The sequence below is a fragment of the Sturnus vulgaris genome, chromosome 2 (assembly GCF_052056855.1).
Source record: "Sturnus vulgaris isolate bStuVul1 chromosome 2, bStuVul1.hap1, whole genome shotgun sequence".
NCBI lineage: Eukaryota > Metazoa > Chordata > Aves > Passeriformes > Sturnidae > Sturnus > Sturnus vulgaris.
This window is the reverse complement of record NC_142244.1, coordinates 53,704,093-53,722,637: the sequence shown is the minus strand read 5'-3', so window position 1 is coordinate 53,722,637 and position 18,545 is coordinate 53,704,093. Positions and strand designations below refer to the sequence as shown.

General features: G+C 35.2%; 1 protein-coding gene across 6 annotated transcripts in view; it reads right to left on the bottom strand.

Moving 5' to 3' along the window:
- NBEA (neurobeachin) overlaps nt 1–18,545 on the bottom strand; it is a 452,087-nt gene that overhangs the window by 46,219 nt on the left and 387,323 nt on the right. For all 6 annotated transcript variants that reach the window (XM_088159561.1, XM_088159562.1, XM_014868920.2 and 3 more), the window contains 2 exons: nt 18,053–18,172; nt 7,265–7,417 (listed from right to left, as the gene is read on the bottom strand). In XM_088159561.1, coding sequence (XP_088015687.1) covers nt 7,265–7,417; nt 18,053–18,172 — 273 coding nt within the window. The remainder of the gene's footprint in view (nt 1–7,264; nt 7,418–18,052; nt 18,173–18,545) is intronic.

Here is an 18,545-nt window from a genome sequence, read left to right as displayed (position 1 = left end):
AATGCAATATTATTAAAATAGCATTAACAATGCTTAATACTAAATACTGTTAAACTAATACTATTTACTTTCAAAGCATGCCTCTCAACAAATAATTTTAGAAAGCCATTTCCTTAATTATATTGTACTGTGAATGTACAACACTCTCCAGTGGCAGCACCGCTGGAGAGCACCACTCTGCATCTGTTCATCCCCCAGCCTGTATGGATACTGGGGGCTGCTCTGACCCAGGTGCAGCACCTTGCACTTGGTCTTGTTGAACCTCATGAGATTCCCATGGGCTGCTTCTCATACTTGTTCTGGTCCCTCTGGATGATATCCCAGCCCTCAGGTGTGTCAGCCACAACACTCAGCTTGGTACCATTTGCAAATCTGCTGAGGGTGCACTCTATCCTTCTGTCTATGTCATTGTTGAAGATATTAAATGGTACTAGTCCCAGACTACCACTTGTCACTGATGTCTATGTGGACACTGAGCTGATGTAACTGTCCAATCAATTCCTTATCCACTGAACAGTCCACCCATCAAATCCATCTCTCATCAGTTTAGAGAGAAGGATGTTGCAAAGGACCATTGTCAAAAGTTTTATACAAGCCCAGTCAGTGACACCTGCAACCCCTTCCTTGTCCACTGATGCAGTCACTCCATCACACAAGGCCACTTGGTTGGTCAGGAAGGACTTTCCCTTGGGGAAGCTGTATTGGCTGTCCTGAATCACCCCCCCGCCCACCATGTGCCTTAGCTTCTAGGAGGATCTGTCCCATGGCTTTCCTAGGCATAGAGGTGAAACAGTTAGTAGTTCCCAGGGTCCTCCTTTCTACCCTTTTTAAAAATGGGAGCAATGTTGTCTTTTTTCCAATCACCAGAGACTTCTGCCTGCCATGACATTTCATGCAGAGTGGCTTGACAGCTAGATCAGCTGATTCCCTCAGGACTCTGGGATGCAGCTCATCAGGTGCCATAGACACATGTTCAGGTTCCTCAGGTGACCACAAACTTGATCTTCTCTTAAAGTGGGAGGGGCTTTGCTCCCTGAGTCCCCATTTTGCAGTCCAATCACTTGAGAGGTGTGGGAAGAGAGGTTGCCATTGAAGACTAAGATAAAAAGTACCTTTGAGTACCTTGTCCATTGTTACTAGTTTGTTAGTCCTGCTCATGAGGGGGATTGCATTTTCTTTGACCTTTCAAGTTAGAAGAGTTAAGAGAGTTGAATACATATCTTATATTTCCCTAAGGCAGTTTCCACTTGCATGACCAGCCCTTACTCAGTACCTTTTCATTCTAGAGAATGACTACTGACCCTGGCAGGTTTAGAGAACTTCTATTTCACATGGATTAATAGTTATTTAATAACTTATTAAATGAGCTACATTTTAACAGCTGCATATCATGTCTTTGTCTCCAATTATTTAAACAGATTTCTTGTACTATGTTTACAGGTAATATATATAATATATATAATGGTATTTAATTCCTTGAGGAAAAACCTTAGTTTCTTGAAGAAACTTTGACTAAATTTATAGCAAGGGAATATAATTATTTTGAACTACATATTTCAGAAGAGTGAATGCTGTGTGGTGTAACACTGGTGTGATGCAGAATTTAGGGAAAGGACCAGAGCAGAAGGTGGAGAGAGGAGCCAGAGCTGTGAAGAAGAGTGACTCTTCACGGGTCTTAGCACAGCACAGCCTCCAGCTGCAGGATGAAATGGGTGCTGTGTGATGTCCACGGCCTCCCAGTTGGGGTGTCCTGTGGGGTATGGCACCAGGCATGAAAAATGGGAAAGGTGCCCTCAAGAAAGGGCCACCAAAATGCTACAAAGTCCGACCTCACCCTCAGTAGATCAAAGCTTTATAATCTGGATTTATTTTAGTCAGGGGAAAGCTTCTTGCATCAGGTCTGACCTGGTTTGCTGGTGTTTCTTCCAAGTACTTCTGCAACGCTACTCATGCAATACTTGCAGAATCCTCTCCCTAATTTGCTCTAATGCACAGGCTACTCCTCCTCCATGTAAGTGCCTCCTGAAAATTTATGAGCTGTTCACTGTCAAAGGTACATCGTTTGGTTTCTCAAGAATATGCAATGCTCAGTAGGGAAGAGGGTGAGAGAATTTTCTGTATAAAACATAATTTGTAGGTACAGTAGAAAAAACATACAGAAAAATATAAAAATAATATCCTTAAAATAGGGTAGTGATGGCCATAAAAATCAGCACTTTGGATTTAAGTTATATTGAGGGCTTTAATTTTATGAGTATTTTTAATATGAATTATGGAAACCTTTTTTAAAAATAATATTACTTATGTAATTATGTAATATTTCTATCATTATGTAATTTGGTTTTTAAAGAATCTTGCTATTCCTTGCACTGACTATCAAAGTGAAATCTTTGACTTTCCTCAAAGTATTTCAGGCAATACTGCTATCTGAGATTAGTTATGTTCTTTTAAGCAAAGCAATATGTTAATAGATTTGGGTTATTCAGGGATGTCTGCAGAGAAATTGATCCTTTTTGTAAGTGTCTTCATGATATAAATAAGATTCTTCAGCGGTATAGTAAGTTTAAAAAAAAATCACTGCTAAGAGTGATGAAACCCCTTTTGCCTGAATAAATTTTAATTGCATAACCTTGGCAATACATAAAATAAAATCAAAGCTACTTTTGAGGAAGTAATATCAAGTCTTATCTACTGCTTATCTAGTAGAAATGTCAACTGCTGCTGAATGGTGAAGAGGAAAAATCTTCCAAATTCTCATAGCACAGAGATTTCATATTAGATATTTCTAATGACTATTCAAGAAGCTTTTTAATTGTGAAATACTATGCATGCTTCTGAATAGCCAGGGAATGGTACAAAAATGCAATTGGCAGCAGAGGAGTGCAAATAAATCATTTCAGAGACAGAAAGAAAATTCGATCTAAATAACAGTTATGTAATAGGAACAAAATATGTATAACAAAAACAAGACATCATTTAGTCTCTCAAAAATATAATTTATAGTGAATGCATTTTACTCAGCACTGCAATTTGTAATTTAATACGTGCATAAGCTATAATTAAAATATCATTATAATTAACTTTGAATTACACAATCTTGCATCTTTTGTTTCAAAACTAAAGAATGCTTATTATAAAAGCTGTGCTTCAGTGTTTCACAGTGGTGTTCCCTGCCTTGATTTAACATGCTTGACTTACTGACTGAGTCTGTTCTATTTCTGGCTCTTGGACTGCTCTGAGTCTGTGGGGACTGAGAGGCTGAGTAGGACTACAGATGCACATCTGTGGAAGGTTTTATGTGTGGATATTTTTTTTTCCCCTGGTAAACTGGGAGATTATGATTGATGAGCTCAGCATTAGGGTAATGTTATCAGGGACACTTTCTGCCTCTGTCCTTTGTACTGTTGCTGAGGTCAGACCATAATCATGTTAGCATTGAACATAGTGCTTTATTAATGTTTCATGAGTAACTCCATAGTAATCAGTCTAGCTTTGTATGGATAAATAAAACTGCTACAACAATCCCTTATGTATATATCAAATGTTGAAGATACTGCAATAGGTCTTAGAAGTAACTTGACTGTCTTTTCCAGTCTTTATAATAAATGTAATTTCCACAAGTTTAAAGGAATCTCTTCTGATGGAAAACCATTTCCACTTCCACTTCCGCCTTTAGTTTGAAGTGTAAAACAACCAGCTGAACAATCAAATGATACAATACAGAACCCCTGCCTGATATTTATTCATTTGCACAGAATTTGAGTAAAGCTTGTTAACCAATTGGTTATATTGTGCTGATTTATGACACCGTGCCTCTGTGATGTTTCCTAGGCTGTTCTGTGTTTTCTTTGCTAAGTATCAGGATGAAATGATGGAATTCTTGCTGTTATTTAAAGAAACTGCTTACATTCATAAATGTGCAAGTAGTATATAAGGATTTGTATTTACTCCCACATAAATTTACACATAATACATGGCTGTGGAAAGCACAAAAAAACCCCAACATAAACAGAAGAAAACAGCATCAGCTAGGGGAAAAAAAGATCCCACTGTATGTTATGCACTACCACATAGGATTTTTCCCACTGAAATGAAATTGGTACTGCTGATTTTATTAGATAAGGGATCAGGATAACCCTTACTTGAAATATTCCTTAGTTTTCTGTAAGCATATTCTCTACTTGCTTTGTTAAGTTACTGCAGAAATTCCAGGCTTGCACAAGCTTGCTGTGTTTTACATGTCAGCATCACACCCAGTCTATTTTTATTTTTTTTTCTGCAAGACAGATTCTTGTATAACAGCCAAAGCCTGGCCTGGGGATGACCTAACTGAATAATACATCTGCTGGCCGGTTCAAATAATGGAATCAGACATTAGGTAGGGAATGTCAAACTTTCCAATCCCTTTGTATTTGTTCCTTTGACCAGTTTCATTATAGTGACCAAAATAACAGGGTAGTGGCAGATTGTTGTGTGTTTTAAGAAAACCCTACAGGAGGAAGGTTTTCTGAAAAATTCTTACACATTCAAATTATTACATTTTCAAAATATAATTCCATTACTTCTTACTACACATACTATCTGCATTTTCATGAAAAGGATTATCCTTCTTTAGCTACTTGCTCTTCATAATAAGCTTTGTAAAATACTATGCATATATCATGCTCTTTAAACTCCCAAAGTTATTCACTTTGCTTTTATCCTCTGAACTCCATCCAAATGTGAATGCTTCTGTTTTCTAGTCATCCAGAAGTGAATTCAATATTCCAGGTGCAGTCTCAAAAGGACCATAGATAGGTACAACTGTTTACATCCTCTGTGATGTAATGATTCTCATAGATGGCATCAAAATACACTTATTTCTGGTGGATATAGAATTACAGAGTTTTATCTCATCTAATTGCTGTTCATTGTCACCCCTACCTTGCCACTGCTGTATTTTCAGTACTGTTTTTGTTTCCAGACTTCTGCTTCTTATTATCTTCAATTCTTTCCTCCCAAGGTGATTTTCAGTCTATTTTCTGTGTCTAATTCAAATAAATCTATGCCTCTTTCTCCTGTTTTGTAGGCAGTTCCTAACGTCTCACTTAAAGAGAGCATGTATCTGTGTAGAGATGAATTTTAGCTACTGATCATGCTCTTGCTAAAAGTAGATGATGGGGTGAATAAAGTCCATGCAGAAACTGCCTCCTGGCAAAACTGTGCAAGAATGGCATAATGCTCACATCTGTGAGAAAAGGGCTGGAAAACAGTAGAGGAAGGGTCTGATACAAATGGGTGATAATTTGTGATTTTAGAATCTGCAAAGTACTCAATTATTTGAAGCCTGTAATTATGATACTACTCTAGTCTTAACATCAGTTTGTCTGTCTCCTGGCAGTCTGAGTATACTTACACACACGTGGAATGAGTCATTATCTCACTATCAAGTCCTGAAGCCCTAAAGAGGCCTAAATGCTATACTCCAAATTTGTGTAAGCAGCTGTTTTCTTCAACAAAACTCTTCTGTGGAGAGCTGCTATGCTACTTTCTAAAAAGTAGGAATTGCACAAGGGAAATTAAATAAATTAAAGCTTAAGCTTTCTTTTTTCAGGTGTTCTCCTATCACATATTGCCTTTTATCCTCTTAGCAATAATTCCAACATTGTGGAAAGAAAAGATTAATAAAACGTAATTTAAGATAAAAGGAAAATTCTTTACAAAATTTAAGAATTAATATGCATTTCTCATTATATTCCCCCAATAGGTGGCAGCTTGCTTCTCTATTTTCACCAAGGCATCACACTACTGTTCCTTTAGATGTCACAACTAAACCTCTAAGTCAACTTTAGTGTGCTTATGCCTGGTCTCAGTTTGGATTTAGCCACAACCACAACCCAAAAAAAGAGCTCTCTGCAGCAACATGGGCACTCCAGAGACACCAACCTGTGACTCTACATCCCACTTTTGAGAATTCTAATGGACTCAGTGATCCTTTCAGTACACCTCCTTCTTTTCTAGTAAAATTGCACTTGAATTTATTTTCATCAGCTGTAACAATTACTTGATTTTAAAAAGAATTTTCCAATATATGCTGTATAAGAGAAATCAGTCAAGAAATGTTGTTCAGCTTCTTCCTGTCAATGACAGACTAATCTGTCAATGACAGAATACATTTCTCCTGGTTTGTGTAGTACATTTCATGCGTCTCAAGTGATGAGGTTGCCATCACTTCCTTAGGAGACTGTTGTGCATATGTCAAACCACTTATTCTTCTAAATGGAGGACACTTCTAAATCATCTACATCTAGAAATAGGTTTTTTATAACATTCTTCTACTCTTTTGAACTTCATAGACCTATTTTTTTCTATCAACTCCCGAAGAACAATTTTTTTTACATAGGCAGTTATTAAAATTAAATTACCAAACTGATCAGGAAAAAAACCCCAACAAATCAACACACCTAGATTTGCAATTCTACTGCAAAAGCACTATTGGGAATAATGCATAAACTGAACAGTTCTGCAACTATATGGAAACCACAGCTTACTGAAATCACAGTCCTGACTCTTTAAGAAGGACAAGCAATATGCATTTTAAGGAAGAACTATTTCCAGAACAAAACCATAAACTGAAGTATTGCTGGCCAAAGCATCTGAATATACCTTGCTGTTCCTAAAAAATATACCAAAAAGCATACACATATATCAACTTTATCAATAATAAAATAATTGTCTATCAAAATTAAACAAAAAATATATACAAGAAATGTTTTTTCTGCTTAAATTCTGGAGGTCTCATGATGATTTACATCACAGCAGTTCTGCAGAATTTCTTCAAAGACTGCCATTGTTTGCTTATGTTCACATTTCTACACTTCCAGTTCATCTCTGATGAACAGGAAGTGCATATCTTTAGGTGGATAATGACTACAAGATGACTTGCAAGATATCAGCACTTATAGTTTTTTGGGGTTTTTTTGTTTTTTTTTTTTTAATGCAGAAGATGATGAGCAGGAAAAGATAAATTTTTCAGGCTATCTTGTATTGCATGCACATCTGATGCTTTTTCATGAGAGAGTAAAGAAGTGAATTTAACTTTCCATAATTTGGGCACATGGAAGGGAAATCTACTGTAGAATAAAGGGTTCTATCAAGCAAGACAGAATGCAAATTCTCCTTCACTTTTTTATTTTTCTAAATCTAGTTCTAAAGAGATGAAAAACAGAATTAGGTTAGCTTGCTAAAATACAGAACCCTTAGACTAAATTAAAGTACAGCTTACCATCCTGTTGATACGGACAAAGTCTTCAGGCTTCTTGGCCCATGGAGGGAGATCAACGTCATTCACAACAATTTCATCTTCCCTGATTCCTAGATTGTAGCCATTACTGTTGACAAACATTTCGGGTAGGTAGTAAAATTCTGGAATTAACTCCTAGCAGGGAGAAAACACACAATGAGACTTCACATTTAACAGAGATGTTAAATAGTGCTCCCAGAATGAAACTCTCTTGTACTACATATTAAAGCATTCCTGTGTTTTTATACGTTTTTCTGCAACTTTTTGTAAGAAATTTTATAACCCACTTTCTTTGACTTACAGTCAAATGTATTCCACATAATGAAATACTCAAACTTTGTTTTTCCCATACCTGGTTTTTTGAAAAGCACAACTTTAGACAAAGCAGTGTATATGAATAAAGAAGACCTCTACAGAATAGCAAGTGTAAGAAAATTTATGCTAAGCCTTCAATATGAAAATATATTGGATTTTTAAATTACTATTTAACACAAATATGTAAAAGGAGAAAAGTTGCACATATAACAGTGTGATGATCTTATTTTCTTCAATTCTTTAATTGCATAAGTTGATTACCTACATAATGAAAAATAATACATGGTGAATGAACTTTTTCTACTCTAAGAAAAATTCAAGAATACACAGAGGGAAAAATATCAGTACAACAAATGTCCTTCAAACAGATAAAAATGATACTTAAAATGTGAAAAATAGCAACTGCAACATATAATAAATTATAAGTAACTTAAAATATGAAGTTTTTTCCCAATTTCCAGGATAGCTAAACAGGAATCCATTTTGACATAATGAATATTGCTATTTGTTCCTGTTATTTTAGCATTAAGTATTGAACTGCAATAGAAACAAAAAAGATTTAAAGCCCGCTATCTCTTCTCTAATATCCAGAGTAAATGCACCAAATTGCATTGTTAAAAGCATTATGGCATTCAGTTGTGTCATCAAAACTGATGACACAGCACCTGAAATCTGGGTCTCTTTGTGGCCCCTTTCAAAGGCTGCAGACATGCAAAGCAAACAAAAAACCCACTGCAGACAGAAACTTATCTAATTAAATCTGATCTGCAACTCCATAGAGAATAGAGCAGTTAAAGCATTCTTTCAAATTTAAGTAAAAGAAAAACAATTTAAAAAAATGTATTTATTGCTATTTTAAGTATGTTTAGGAAGGCAAATTAATTACTTCTTTACATCATAGTATACTAATATAGGTTAGACTAAAATGCAAATCCAGTCCGTATCTAACTAGTATAAAACTTTAACCAGTGCCTGAATCTGAATAACTCATTATGAAACAAGCTGTAATTCCAAACAGAAAAAAATTACAGAATTATATGACGTACATAATAAAACAGCAGCTAGAGTAAACCCAAAATAAGAGAAATCCTGAATATCCTATAACGTTAAAAGAAAAATATTCACTTAATGCCTCTCTTAAGTTTTATTACATACATCTCTAATTTATTCAGAGTGTTTCTAAAAGCAATCTTCCCCCCTTCCCCCAAAACATGATTCACTAAACCTCAGGTTCCAAAGAAAGCCCTTTGGTTTTCTCTAATGGAGCCCAAAGAAGAATGAACCATCCTCACAGTTGGAGAAAACTGTACAGAAATCTTTCAGGACTTCAACAAATTACTAACTCAGAACTCATAACCCAACATATGCTACCACACAAATCACTGACAAACTAAGAACATTGCCTTAAAAAAAGGGAAAAAATTCACAAGGAACTCAGAAATATCAAAAAGTCAGAATTAATCTTAAAGCCAATATTCAAATGAAACAGAATTTATTAAGGAAAAGTTTAGCAAAGTTGGTTTCTGCTTTGTATAAAAGCCTTGAAGCACATACCACTGGTTTGATTACTATGAATTTTCCTTCAATGTGGTGACATGCTAACCTGCAATGTTACAGTAACCAAGTCCTTTGATGCCATTAAAGAAAAGTTATTTGTTAAATTTCCTTTTTCAGTTTTAAATGTCATAGCATGTAACTGTGGACTTTTACATCTAACATACCTGAAAGATTTATGCTACCCAGAGACACATCTAGTGTTTAACTGAATTCTACTAACATTTTGGCTGTAGGGGTATCTTGAAACAAATGGATTTAAATCACTGAGTATTTTTAATGGCATTTCTATTTAGTAAGTTTATCTTTGTTGCTCTTTGCTTTCAGGGTAATTTAATGTTCCCTTGTCTGGTATAGCAGAAAACATAAATAGAAATAGAATAAACAAAAGTATGTGATTAACTTTCTTTATAAGATTTATTGTGTTGTGTATGTTTAGCTTGAACTGTCTTATTCCTGTGCTCTGGAAATTAACCAGTGTCAGACTTCTAAATCCTCTTCAAATAACACTCTCCCTAGAATCCTAATCATTTCAGTTACATATCTCCTGGTAGGTTGTTTTGGGTTTTTTTTCAGTCAAAGTAAAAAAAAACCCTAAACGTAGTATTTAAAAAATATTAACTAACCCACTGTGTTATAGTCTTAGCATTCTCTTCAATGTTATTTTAGTGCAGCCTACAATTATGTTGCTTATTTGAGTACTATTTAGCATGAATTGAACCTTTACTTGAAATGTGAGCCATGTTGCATGTGACCTTTCCCAGATACTTACATATTTCTCATAATTTGAATTAAACTTTCAGTTTTCTTTCATAGCATTTGATATTCCTCTTGTAATTTTGCTGTCTCCACTATTTAGAGTAAGAAGCCACAACGTTTAAAAATAGCTCAGATAAATATATGCCCTTCTCATTTCTAGAGGATGACTTAATATATAGTAAAACACAGGCCCAGTATGAAAGCCTGTGGCACCCAGTATGCACAGATTTAAGATTCATGTATTTAGCTACTTAGAAGCATAGAAAATAGAACCAAGATAGAGATGTGTGATAGAAATTTTGTTCTTATCTGTACACTGTTTATTCTGCTGAGAGAAATTGAGGAAGCTGTCTCTTCTATCTCATGCCAATGGCGGGCAGTGGCTGGGGATGGAAAGGCAAATATTCTCTTCCCCAGGGCCCCTGAGCATGTTCCACTAAGAGAAGTATAAACTGGGAGAGGCAGAGAGAGGAAGGTTTAGCAAGGACAGTGAAGCAGCAAGATGGAGCCCAGGAGGTTTCTGGGAAAAGGAAGGAGCAGACAGGAGTGAACCTCAGAGGAGATGACAAGATGACAACTGGGGCCCAGAGAGAATCGTGTTAGCTAAGAAGACACTGAAAGTTGCAAGGATGTAGAAAAGAATGCAGGAAAAGATAACACTAGCAAGGGCTAGAGCTATTTTCAAAACCTATTAACATTTTTCTAAGCCAGTGTTTGGATTTTCTTTGTTTTTCACAAATGGGTATGTGCCAGTTCATATTCTAGTAAAGTTTATGACTAGAGAGAGACACTCTTTTGGTGTTTTTTCTGTTACGGACAGGAAACAGATACCTCAAATAAATATCTGTTTCGGGGTGATATTTAGACAGCTGACTGTGTCCATTCCTCCATTCCAGATGAAGTTCAGCTATGATAGCTATCCTGCAAGACATCTATGTACCTTGCTGTCCCAGATTTTGAGTGAGAGCAATTCCAGAATTCTTCCATCAACTGGTCTCAGTGTTCTTCATCTGGAGAAGTTTTACCTAACAACTAGCCTGAATCCTTCATTATACAATCCAAGTCATTTTTCCTTATCCTAGCTATCAATCCATCACAGACACAGAGAATAAATTACTGTTTTCTCTTTGCATTGTTTATTACATATTTGAAAATCATTATTTACCAGATTTACAGCCCTCTAGCTCCTAGAAGTCTAAATTAAGGACAATGATGTATCGCTCTATTGTTTTTGTTACAGAAATGCAAAATATTCCTCTAATCTTCCCAAATCAGCAGGCAGAATTATTGCTAAAGAGTCTATAAGTTAATTTACTTCTTTATATACTTTGGCTATATCATATTTTGTCACATGTTCATCACACAGAAGCCAAAATAAATGTTTTTGTCAACCTTTGTAGTCTTTACATTGGAAATGGAGATCGCATACTTTTCTGACAGCATCTGCTATTTTTCATTCATTTCAGAGCAGAGTGTAATTTGTCATACAACACAGCTTCTTACAAATCACCAGTTTCATACTTCAGAAGTGTCATTGTTAAATTCACCCTGAAGATAGGGACAAGGAGACTCAAAAATTAGCAGGGGAAAAATGTATCTCAGAGATAGTATTTATGTCAAGGGACAGGACACAGAGGACCTCCTGTATCCCAATCTGCTTTCTGCTTGACAGACAAAATAGTTGATAAGAGGTTTCTTAAAACTCCTATTGCACCTTCAGTGGCAGTAGTGGTAAAAGGTAAATGTAAAGCCAGATCTGTGCAAAGAAATGCTAGTTTGAAGCTACTGTGACTTTGAGAAATTTAGGTTTCAAAATATTTATTTCCTACAATACACACATTGTGTTAGCCAGTGCAAATCAAGACCTCAAGGAAAATAAGAAAACAAACAAACAAGCTCATAAAACAGCTTCCCTACAAATTACATTGTTTAGCAGGCATAAAATGAGGGAATGCAAAGAAAGAAGATACAGAATACCAATGTTATTTTAAAATTCTGGCATTTAAAAAATATTCACATACCAATTAAGCATTTTAAGTGCATATACTGTTGTATGCAACTCAGTTGACCTATAATTTTGCATCAACTGACACTATTCAGTAAATGTCATTGGTTTCATTGCTCTTGCCAAAACATATCGAAGGTTCTAAATAAATCTTTCTGAATACATTACCTGTCATGGGCAATTTCTTACCACAAGAAATATCTAAAGTTCAAAGAGTTAATAAAAATAGGGATTTTAGTGATCTAAATCTATTTGCAGTAATTTCTGTCTAGTTGTCCTTGACATTTCACCAGTTGGTAACCTCCTCTACTCCCCTTTCATTCACACTTCTAATAAGGCAGGTTAGCTTTTTATCATTTAATCGTCAGCTGCCTTTCAAACCGCCCAGGAAGCTTGGCTCTTCTTTCCTGTGAAAAACGATGCAGTAAAGCTACTGAAGGATGTATTAAAAAAAAAAAAAAAGTAAAATTAATATTATAACAGACATTTCTTGTCTGTAAATGCGATCTCTAGTTTATTTTAATAGCTATACTAAAACCCCAAGGTGTAGTTAACACTATTATATGCCTTGTGTCTTCATATAAGAAAACATCCCCCAAATGTATTTTCTAATTTACAAGCCTGTGACAAATCCAAACTGCTGAGAAATTAAACTTTAAAAATATGTCTTCAGGTGATAGAGGACTGCTATTAACACTGTTATAATTGTACACCACTTGCATCACATCTGACATTTCTGTTTAATATGCTTTGCTAAGGGTATATCATTTTATGGCCTCCCAATGAAATCAAATTCAACCCAGACGTTTTCACTTTTCTAGTATAATTCACTTCAAGGTTTTAAAGCTTTCATTTCTTTTTCTTTCTTTCTTTCCCTCCCAAAAGGTTGATCCCCTGGCATCCATTAATTCCACAAGAGTCTAGTACTGGGTCAATGAGTCAGTCATGAGTTCCTCCATTTCACACTAAGGCACTTTACTGACATTTTGTCAGAGCTACCTTTCTAACTTCTAAACAGACTATTCAAAAAGTAATATAACGAGTCTGAGAGGTATTAGGAAAGATTAGTGTCTGAACAGGAGGTTCTGAGGAAGTCAATGTTACCAAAAACTGGAGGGAGGGGGGTAGGGGGGTTAGAAAGGATAAAATGTGCAAGCTGACTGGCCGAGTTATGGTCATTTCCGGGTGACTTGCTTCCTCAAAGGTCACCCCGCGAACGCTCATTCTTCCTCCAGCTTGTACTGATTATCTCGAGAGAAGGTCGATGTTGATAAAGGGAAACACAATAAAATAAATTGTGTTACCCAGGCTCTCCCTTGTGTGTTACCACTCCAACACAGCACATACTGTATTAATTGTTTCACCCACTGTAGGTGAATGAGTTTCTTGAAAATGAACCAAAACAACCTGAGAGTAAGGAACAAGATGGTCTAAGTAAATCTTTAATCCTTTGTTGAGCAATAATCTATCATACACTACATTTTTCAAAGGTGGTCTACTTTCTGCCACAATTCGAGATGCCAGGATTACAGCTTGTTTTCAGGCTGATCAAACTACTGCCACAGCTCTATTTTCATTAGCTCAGAGTGAAATAATTCAGTTCCAGAAGAGACTACACATACTCTAAGGGAAGAAGGAAGGAGGGAAAAGAAAGGGAGAAACAGAGAGGGAATGCCAGGGAGGACAAAAGCATGGGAGGAAAGGAGCAAGACCCACAGAAATGTAGCTTCCTAAAGAGATACACATTCTTTTGCAAATTTCAGGTATTTGATTTTTAAATTTTAATGCAGAATTCTGTGAAAGTGGTTTGGATGTATTTTTTTAGAAAACATTGAGGCTGTAAAAGAACAGTTGTGGAAAGTAGCTGCAGTATGTAAAAATCTCAGTTCATTAGTTAAAATTGACCTACTTCAGCACTTACTGAAGCACTTTAAAATAATGTACCTCATAGTCCTCTTTCTTAAACAGTAACTGATGTAAAAAACCCTCCAGATTTTACTTTCCTAAATTATTTTTATAATTAGACCTTGTTAATAAAGAAAAAAGACAAGTCATATGTATGTTTAATACAGTACTTGAGAGCAAAAATTGTGGCCATCTTACAACACACAGCAATGAAGAATGTCAGATTAATTCATTCCACATGCTGTTTTAAAATTATTTCATAACCTGTGCCATAATAATTAATGAGATTAGTAAGATCAGAGATAAATGTACTTAAAGCAGCTCAGATGAATTTCAAATGTATGGTAAGGAATACATGAATAATGAACACTTGCTAGTGTTAACAGTTTTCGAAGTTTATTACTTTGATGGATAGCCTGTATTCCACACACTAAATATTTACTATAAAGATTCAAAAAAATCTTTAGGATGGGAAAATAATTTACAGCATGTATATCACAAGGAAATCCACACTGCCAAGCCCCTTCCCCCATGTATAGCTACATGTGGAGCCAGAAGAAGCTACACAAGCATGCCTTCAGATTTTGTACTCACACACAACCTGTACACTTCTTCTGCACACTCTCTACTTTCTAAAAGGACTGCTGGATAAATACTAGAAGTTGCCAGAGAGCTGACCACTAGTTTTTGAATTATTCACACTCTCAGAGCTGAAGCTTTTCTGTTGTGCAAGACAGTTGATGCTGCTCTTAGGAGAATGACAAAAATGGTCAGAAATTTTGAGGGAGTTTCTTAGTAGTTCCCCAAACCTCACTGCCTTTCAAGTCCCTGAAAACTTGATTGAAATGTTGGAAAGGCCTGCAAGGCATTCTAAACAGTAGCACAACTAATCTGAAAAAATGAGCTATTTGTAGTATTAATAATAGTTCATTTCCCTATCATTTTGCAGAATGACCTTCAAAGCCTCAGGAAGAAGTTGGCCCTGATGTAATGGCGTTGAGAAATGAAGTTCATTAAGATCTTAAGCAACAAACAACAGCAACAATTTGCTGCTATACTCATTCTTGATTGATCATTAAGAAACACAGACACTGCAAATCAAAGGGCCTTGCCAGTACTTTGCCAGTCTACTTTGGGAAAAAAAAAAGTTTTACATATAAGGAGTTTGCTACTTCCCTTTGTGGGGATATTCAAACTCCGAGAATACTCAGCTTCACCCTAACTTTTCATACTGTCTTGCTTAAATAAGCATTTTTCCACTCTGATCCTTTTCCTCTGAGGTTTATCTCTTTGTTCCTTGACAAATAATTCTTCTCCCCCTCATATGTTTGCATATTTCATGGCATTTATGTGTCTACACTTTAGACATTGATTACTCCACACATACACACATTTTCTACCTGTATCCAACTCCTAAAACACATTTTTTGTTCTTGTGGCTAACTCCAGTTTAGGTATATCTTACACTTGATGCTTTCCAGAAAAGAAAGCACTAAGTGTTTGCTTTATCCATCAAGAATTCATACTAAAAACTGGAAAAGGAAAAAAACAATAACATATGCTCTCTGAAAACATAATAGCTCTGAATAATGACTAATCAGGCTGTTTAAAATAGACAATAGATTCCATGAGATAGTCTTGTTGTTATAACCTAAGGATAAACCTTTGGTATCATCATAAGCTTTGTGCCATCCTGTTATCTTAAAGTTTCCTTCTTAAACTGAAGACAAAAAAAGAAATGCATTGACATATTTTGCTCAGGCTATTGAAGCTTTGTATTAATATACAATAAAATATTTTGGTGGTGCAATACACTGAATGCTGTATTAAATCTCCCCTAATTTCTATGGCTTTTTTTCTTGTTAGATAATTTATGAATGCTTTCTATTTGTTTTAGTATTCCTTAAAGATTCAGTTCATTTTTGAAACTTCTTTTATTCATCTATTCTTGTCTTAAGCTGAATCAAATGAAAATAGATCAATTCGACATTATTTTCTAAACCCATCTTCCCTGTATCTTCATTAATTAACAATCTCCTATTTTAAACAGGAGTTTAAACATATTTAATCCCTAATGTATCCCTGAACAGACAGGTCCGGGATTATCTGGAGAAAACATTTATTGGCTAACATACCTCATCTGTTACTCCCATATTAGATTTTCTGTAATGACTTAGCTCCAAGTATTATTTCTCTTTCTAATGGCATAACAGAAATGTGTATCTATGTATAAATCTGATTCAGAGGCTCTATAGAAGACTGCCAAATGTATTCTGGAACACATTGTTTTACAGTCTTTCCCCTAGAGCAATTCTGACCCTTAATTTTTACTATTTTTTCTGCTATCCCAAATTCCCTTTTTTACATTCAGTGGCCTTAAACAACATAGTAACTTCATTTCTTCACCTTTTACCTTCCTTTTCTGAAGGTATTTGGTTCTGAGCATCTTTTTAATATTTGTTTTATTTGATAAGTTGGGGATTTTTAATGCAAACACATTTTGCCATGCAGCTGTTATCCATCCTTAATTCCTTCATCCTTACAATGGCTGGCAGCAGCAGTTTAAATTATCCCACTTGGTTCACAAGACTCCTGGTATTTTCAGACAAACATTTCAGCTAATTGTTTTACTGATAACTCATTTGGTTGCTAGTTTAGGAACAATCCTTTCACTAATTACACACTCCACTCTATATACCATCTCTCTGTCTGTCCTTTATCTTTCACAATGCCTTGATGTATTTAACTGCCCTCCTCCTGTGTACTAAAGCCAGACAAGAAGATTACAGTCACTTCCAACCGTCTTCCCTTATTTCTCAGTTTAAGGCTCTTATCCTTTATTTGAGCCCCACTCCTAGGAAGTGACTTTCCCAGATATTCTAATGGAATTCCAGGAAAACCAGATTTCATTGAAAAGTAAAAATCAAATTGTCAGCACTTTGAAGATATTAGTAGATATAATATATATCTATATCTATATCTATATCTATATAAATATATAAAATACCTATAAATATAGTAAATATTACCTCAAATTGCTTCCAAATTTGGAAATTTCCTTTGTTGTTCCTACACGGCTAAAAGTAATAGTACTTTAAAAACTATTGACTTCCAGAGGAGCATGAATAAACATAATATGATTTGTAGGAGGTTCAGGTTGATTTCTTTAAAAAGCATTTTCTCCTGTATGTTAGGATGACCACACAATTTGCAATTAGTTATTCTAACTAGTAACTGAATAACAACAACATAGTTTGTCTCTTCTGAGACTGTTGGAATACTTATGCAAACAGCATAAGTAGCTCTGGAATAAAAATAAATCAACAAATCTACATATTTTTGTCATTTTTTCTTTGCAAGACAAGTAAAAAATATAATGGCAATATGACCTTCAATTTATCATTTCCTAGTATGAGTGGTAGTACATAAATAGAAGAGAATCATATTCACTGTAATTCTTTTTCTTTTCAAAAAGAGAAATTTTTTAGCCTTTACCTACTTTATTACTAGAAAATAAGAATCAAGAAAGGACAATACTATTTAAAATATTTCTAGATTTTTGTTTCCTTCTGATAAGGTCTCATGTCTATGAGAAATAACCCTTTGTATTTAACAAGGTAAATACAAAGGTAAGGAATAACAGCAGTAAAATCACCCTGTTCTCTTGCTGTTTCTGTATATAGTGTAGAAGTTGTTTTAATCTAATGTGTATTGTTGCATAATATCCCCAGGCACATTCAAGTAAAAGCTAAAGCTGTACAGAAAAGCCAACATTTTAAATGCGTCTTGTCATTAATGCTTTATTAATTGCCCCAGGCAATGCAAACCCAGAGCTAGGCAAGCTATAACAATATGACACTTTAAGGTCAAATCCAATTCCTGCTGTGTTTTATGGAGTGGGCCAAATATTGAGTTAACAGCAGGAAAGAACAATTTATTGAGCTTTTCTCCATCTCCTGATTATCTGATCTAAATTAGATCAGTTAGGCCGTTTTTCTCTAAAAAAAAACCCAAAACACCTTTTGTCCACTCAACTTCAAAGAATCTTTTTTGTGTTAGAACAATAAACTTTATTAACATCTATTTATCTGCACTATACCTAGTGTACTGAATATAAAGAAACTACATATATGTAAATATAAAATATAATACAGCATCTTCTTTATGTTTAGATAAACAAAAATACCATAATGAAATTGTATATTCATCCATTTATTTAACATAGATGTTACCTTCACATCTGAGGTATCTCTTTGGCTGTTCCTCCAGGATCTGGCCACTGAAGAGAAGGTTCGATCTGGGTGGTCAAACTTGCCATCATTTGCATTTAGAAAAAATGTTGTAAAGGGCTCCTGTAGTTAATGAAATTATGACACATTAAGAAAACAGTACAAGGACTCATGCAGGAGATTTCTGTCAAAATCCAAAAGCATTTTGCTGATCAAAATACTTCATAAAGGCAGAATTAAAGAAAAACATGGCACCTCATAGTTATATGTATGCACGGGTTTCTGCACCGAACATCTGAGTATATTTATTGGCACTAACAGATTTTGCACAAATAAATCCTGAGTTCTATACCATAAGACTAATTACCCATCAGTGGCAGACATGTAGCTTGGTTCCAGTTCACAATGACTGTTTCCTTTACTGCAACCACCACATATACATTCTGTGTAATTTATATAACTGGGCTTTGTTTACTCCTTGCATGTTGGTATGTTA